At 46.6% G+C, this 6,432-nt stretch overlaps 2 protein-coding genes across 2 annotated transcripts in view; one reads left to right on the top strand and one right to left on the bottom strand.

Annotated features, from left to right (window-relative positions):
* NDRG3 (NDRG family member 3) overlaps window positions 1-6,432 on the top strand; it is a 378,731-nt gene that overhangs the window by 109,503 nt on the left and 262,796 nt on the right. The gene's annotated exons all lie outside the window — the stretch shown is intronic.
* LOC306809980 (chromodomain-helicase-DNA-binding protein 6-like) overlaps window positions 2,639-6,432 on the bottom strand; it is a 92,436-nt gene continuing 88,642 nt past the window's right edge. Inside the window, 1 exon segment of the mRNA XM_079321968.1 lies at window positions 2,639-5,622. Coding sequence (XP_079178094.1) covers window positions 4,732-5,622 — 891 coding nt within the window. The 3' untranslated portion in view covers window positions 2,639-4,731.

Genomic DNA, 6,432 nt, shown 5'->3' with positions numbered 1-6,432 from the left:
CTTTAAAATTTTATTTTTCCAGACAGTACGGGCAATCCCTGTACAATGTCTCCCTATGCTATAGCACAGCCAGCTGAAAAATTTGACAGCCCATGCTTGGGAGCAGCCCAGAGGTAGAGAGGCTGGAGGATCTGCCATGGCTCTCACTCCCCTCAACTGCTCCTGCAACAGGAGGACTCTGAAGGCTCATGCTGGGCTTGCCTGCACTGATGCATTCAGGCAGGCTGGGACTGAGTTCCAAGTTAAAGCAGTAATGTCACATCCCATCCAGATCACTGGCAAATGGAACCAGGTAGTGGTGCTGTATGGGGTTGCTCATGAATTAAAATCCCACTGGAGAGAACAAGGCTACATGGGGAGTGGGACTGATCTCCTGCTGGGCTGAAGATCTTGCATTGTTTTATACCTTCTGAGGTGAAATCTTTGATTCTTCAGGAATTTGTGCTATGGCACTGCACTGATGGTCTCCAGCCACCCCTGGGAGCACCATGAAACAATCCGCATCCCAAAAAGCCACATGGGAGGGTGAGGATGATGTTCCTGGGCCTGCTGGCCAAATGCACAGGGCCCACTGTGCAGATTGACAGGAAAGGGGTTATGAGAGCAGCTGGTTTCTCTTCCCTCCACTTCTGCAGAGCTGCTGCTCTGTGGGTGGCTGGGCTGCCTCCTTGCCTGGCAGCACTGCCTGTCTGTCCAGTGCCCACGGCTGAGCAGGGGTGCCACGGGCAGCTGTGCACTGACATATGGGGTGTGAGGCATTTGGGGACTTTACCTAAAGTGCAGTGCCCAGAAACTGCTTTGAGGTTGTAAAACGTAAGGAGATTCCTGATCTCGTGACTCAGCCCATGCTCCAGCCCTGGGGCCAAAGTAGCTCCTGAAGAGGTGAGAAGCAAAACTGCACTGAAAAGTTCAAGTTTTATTCAATGCAAACCAGATGTCATTAGAGAAATTGCCTTCAGCTCACTGCGGGCCAGGATTTCCTACCCCAAATGCTTTCTTGTAGCTGGAGAGCCCAGAGTGGGGACATCTACACTTAGGGTAGGTAAAGCTCCCCCAACCACAGCTCAGAGCTGAGGAAAATTCTTCCTCCAATTTTTGTGACCATAAAAGGAATTAGAGATCCTGTCTATATGTGACTTCTCTGTGTCCTGTCAGATAAAACCCAGGCAGGACAGCAGTGAGGATTTGCACCTGTATCCTGTAAAACACAACAGGGAGCAAGCTGTCCCCATGGTGCCCATCCTCCACTCCCTGCCACCAGCACGTAACACACCTTGCCTGAACAGAGAGACACTGCAGCCACCACTGATGTGGCAGCCCAAAGCCAGCACGTGCTCCTCCATGGCTCTCCTCCTGCAGACTGTGCCAGCAAATATCCTGCATTATGGATGCCAAGGTGCAAGGCTGCAGTGTGTGGAGCCAGAATTTAAAGGGAGGCTCTGGAACTGGAAATTCATAGTTCACACTGACATTTTGCCAGTCTTTTCTGCTGGGTGCTTTTCTCTTCTTCTTCCCCAAAGCAGCAACAAAATACCAGGACAAGGTGCTTACACAGGGCAGGTGGAGCAGTGAAAGCACTGGTTTTACTCTTTTTTCCTGGATCTTGGAAGAATGGAGCTGCTCATGCACACCATTCCAATAAAACAGTGAGGAAGGCCTGCTTTGCTAAAGCCTGAGATCCTTACACAGAGATCTAAGACAAGCAATTCACAAAACTTGGAGCTGCAGGGAGAGGAGCCCAGCACGCCCAGTACCCCTTCTGCTGGAGGGGCTGTGCCAGTGCCAAGGCGGGTAACTGCCTGGGGCTGGTGATGACTCTGGAGATCTCTGGGCTTCCACCCACCCTTGTGGAAAAAGCAGGTCAGCAGAGAGACCCTGTGCATCCTCTGTGCCTGAAGTGTCCCTGCAGCTCGGGCTGCTCCTGCATGGTGTCCCCTGGGACACGAGCTCCCCCAGGCGCCGCAAGCTGCGGGTCTGGCCCCTGCAGGGAGCAGGGCAGCGACTCAGACACACACAGGGAGCAAGCCTAGAGCAGCCACCAGGCCACTGCTTTCAACAGCTGCTCAAGGCATTCATGCTGAGAAAAAGGCAAGCCACGTTTATCACTGAGTCAGGTGAATTAAACATTCACATATATTTGCTGAAAAAAATTATATACATCTGTAGCAAGGCTCTCCCAAGTCTGAAAGATAAGCATCATCTAGTCACTAAATTAAAAAAATAAAAATCTGACTTTTAAATCTTTTGCTTTTTATCCATGTTCAAGAGCACAGACAGTTTATTTTGTTAGCACATTTGGTGAAGGATGTATGTGTGTGAATAGCCATGAAAACCGGTGAAAATTTGGCGTTTGTTTGGGATATGATGGAAAAGAAGAAGCAGCCACTTAACGCCTTACAGTCTAAATAATCCACAGAGTATATCGGGTTGCAAAAGGGTCACAAAGTAGCAAAGAGAAGCCTAAACACCCAGAGACGTAGCATACATGTCTGCTAAGAAAGAACAAGGTATAGAGCATGCTGGCTAATTAAATAAATTTCACTTTAAACCCTGTTCCTTATGCATGTAACCCTGGAAAAACCATCCCATAACAAGAAATAGACTCGGAAGAGATTTCTGTATCCATTCACAGTAAGGCTTTGAAGATATATGAAGTTTTATAGCATTTGTATTTTAAGGATTTAGGGCAAGTACATGTTCTTCCACTGAATAAAAACAAAGTTAGTACTTAAAAGGTTCAAAAATATATCAATCGTGACTTTTTTTTTTTTTTTTTACATAAATAAATTATATTGATTTTGGATTTAACAGCTGAAAAAACCCTTTCTGCTTCCACTGGAGGCAAAAACTGAACAAAATGTTAGTTAAATAGAGATAGCAGCATTTCTAAGAAATCTGTCGATAGTGATACAGTATCTATGCTACAAGAATGTTATTAAATAGAACACAATTATTGGGGGGAGGAGGATTGCATTATGATTGGCTACACACTTTAAAAAAAATAATCCAATCCAGTAAACTGAGAATAAATTCAGTGAAAATATAAACCAACTGTTTTTTTGACCACGGGTAACAGACTTCTTTGAGATGCTAATTTTAACATGTACATAATTTATAATCCCAAATGTATAAAAGACAATGACAAAAAGCATCATAAATAAATAATGCAAACTGAAATAGTTATGTCAAAACATTTGGACCATCTGATAAATTAGCAAAACTGCAACAGAAAAAAAAAAAGTAAAAAATACAGTAAATTGTGACAACCAAGTGTGAAACTGATGAGTAGCACACTCCAACTCCCTCCCAGCCTGCCCTTCGCTCACCACTGCACCACTGTGCCTTCACTCAATTCTCAGACCATGAGCTGCAAGTAAGAACAACCCCAAGTGAAAGACGAATTAAGGGAGTGAGGAGAAGGAGAAATCAGAAGAGTTGCCTGTGGAGGAGTCTCAGTACCCAGAGCTGGAGCGGGGAGCTGGCAGCATTAAAACCCATCCATTTGAAATGCAGATGCTGAAATCGTTTGGAGGACTGGAAATACTGTTCAACAGCAAACGGAATGGGAAGAAGCCAAAGTCATCTCTTTACAGTCCACCACTAGAAAGTAAGAAACTTGGGCTCTGAAAGTCTCAAGGGTCCTTCTCAGAGGACTCCCCAAGTAGGGAAGCTGGCTACAGCCTTCTCCGTGTTTGCTGAGAGAACGTCGCTTCTGGGGTAAGCAGAGGGAAATATGACAACTCAGAAAGCCTCAGTGTTCATATCAGAGCAATAAAATCGGTGTGGTCTGTTCACGGCTGGAAAAAAATACCTTTAGAGCACCTGTAATGCCATAGCTGAGAACTAACGCCAGAGAGGAGAACTGAAGACAAGCAGAATGATGAAGGAACTGGTTGCTACAGATACAGTAACCCCAGAAAAGTCATGCAAGTGTGCAAAATCTTTCCAGCTCAAGCTGGAAAGTTCTTGTAACTACCAAGGAAAGGGCAACTAAACTCCACGTAACATAAAACCAAACGTTGGTTTTAAATAATACAAAAGAATGTCTACATCATTTTTTCACTCTCTGCAGTTTGTCTCCAAACCTTTGAGGTGGGGGTGATCAAGAAATTATATCACTACCAGTTATGTGTTTCCTTTCAAAGAAATGAATATATGCATTTTCAATCATTAGTTATATACTTCTGTCTATACTACTTTTCTAGTAACCATGATAAAATAGGGAAATACTTTAAATCAAAAATACACATTAGCACTTACTATAGCTGTGCTTTTAGCCCCAACACAGGCTTTTTCGTTCAGTGTCGCTGTAGACAGAAATACCCTTGACTGTGTGTTAGACCAAGAGATAAACACTTTTCTCTCGCTCTTGTTTTTTTTTTTGCTGCTTTTTCTTCTCAAAGGAGTGAGCAATTTGCAGGGGGTGACCAAGTACTGCATTTGCTATTGTTGGCTGGGATGATGGACTGGAAAAACAGAATGAGAATTCGGTGCCTCCCATACTAGCTAGACAACACTGTTTATCTAATAAAGTGGCAAGACCCTGCAACTATTAACATGTAGTATGTCACCAGTTTTTTCTGACAGGGAATTAGGTAGATAATATTACTCATGGAAACACAGGTTTATGAAGGTGGAGCGGGGTGGGAGGGGAAGTAACAAAGAGTTTATGGGTTAAGAAACTCACAAGCCACAATCTTTTTGTGTTTTTCTTTCAATGAAACAAAAGTTCTAATCGGTGTCGTGAGCAGCTTGGCGCTCCTCCTCTGCTGGTCCATCCTGCTCCTTCTCTGCTGCTGCTGGCTGGCTCTGCTCCACACAGTTTTGACTGTTTGCAGCTTCTTTTTCCGGCAGTGAGACAGTTTCTGGCTCTGGGTTTGCCAGTTCCCCTTTTGCTTTCTTCCTCTTCCTCTTCTGGCTCTCCAGGGTGGCCGCCTCCGAGTGCCTGGTTTGCTGGATGCCAGGCAGCGCCATGCCGATGCCAGGGGAAAGGAACATGGAGGGATAGATCAGTCCAGGAGACATCCCTGGGATAAGAAACGGGTTAAAAGCTACAGGACTACTGGTAGTTATTGCGGATTCTGTCTGATTAGAAAATGAACTAGGACCAGGCTTATCTTCGGCCAGAGGCTCTTTTTTCCCATCCTGGCTGCCCTGCTTCTCCTCGCCGGCTTTCTCGGCGCCACCTGCGCCGCCTTTCGTTGTGCTTGTCAGCGAAGTGGGAGCGGTGGCGGTGCAAGTGGTGGCCATCGGGGAGTTGAGGAGCCCTCCCACCCCAAACATCTGGGGGACGGTGGCCATGCCCGGCAGCATCATGGGCAGCATGCTCAGGGTGCTCTTCACATCCTCACCGGCGGGCACAGCTGCAAAGCCAGCAGGAAACCCCACCAGCCCGGTCAGGGGGATCCCTTGCATATTTCTCATGTTCTGGAGTCCCACTAGATCCATCCCAGCAATTAGTCCGTTCATGAACAATGGTCCCATTCCAGAAGAAGAATCTGCTACAACACCAGGCCCTTTAAGGAGGTCGCTCCGGGGCCGCCTCCCTCTCCGGCGCGGCCCGGTGTCCCGGAGCACAGGCTCGGTGAGGACGCGATTGAATTTGTTTTCGGGTAAGTAGCCCTGAAAATGAGACATAACAGAGAACACCCGACAGTCACTACTGCAGCAAAGGGAATCTGGCTTGTCTGTGCCCACATCTGCATCCCACATGGTGTTGGCACAGAAATATTTGCCTACATGATATGGAATTTGAGAGGTACACACAACTTTTCCCCAAGGGATGCTGCCAAATGCAAAACACCCTTGCTCTGCCCAGGCAGGATCCTGCAATCTCAAAGGCTCAGGGAGGGGAGGAGGAAGCATGTTTTTACCTTGTTTTTCACCCCAGCCCTCAGCACCAGCTGCTCACAGCCCAAGAAGCACCAGGGCAGTGTGGTGTCAGCTGCTCACTCAGCTCCCTGCCCAGCTCTAATTGTGCCTTCAGCAACAGGTGAAAGAATCCTCTTTGAGATGGGAAGGGCCAAATTTTCAATGCTCTGCAGGACAGCAAAGCTCATGGGATGACACAGAGAGTGGACATGCTGTCTGAGGAGTTCCTGGTCAGAGTTTCATGGAGATGCCAGGGAGAATTCAGAAAGCTCTCCTTACAAAATAGACATGGGACCAAAACCTAGCAGCCAGAAGTGGGCGAGACCAGCTGGTTACACAGAGCAGTGCAGGGGAATCCACAGCACAGCTTAACACTCCCTTTTTCAGCATCCTTAACACAGACATTTAAACATTTCCCTTCGTGGTTCCCTTGCATTTCAATATCACCATTCTTTGAACCATTTCAAATAATAAATTTAGGTAGGAAAAGTATTTCCTTTTGACAGCTGTAGTGCAGAAACATGAATTAGATGCACCTGGCAGTCTGCTAAGCACAGCATC

The sequence above is a fragment of the Erithacus rubecula genome (assembly GCF_903797595.1).
Source record: "Erithacus rubecula genome assembly, chromosome: 18".
Lineage (NCBI taxonomy): Eukaryota > Metazoa > Chordata > Aves > Passeriformes > Muscicapidae > Erithacus > Erithacus rubecula.
Note: the sequence above shows the minus strand (reverse complement) of the source record. Positions and strands in the feature narration are given on the sequence as shown.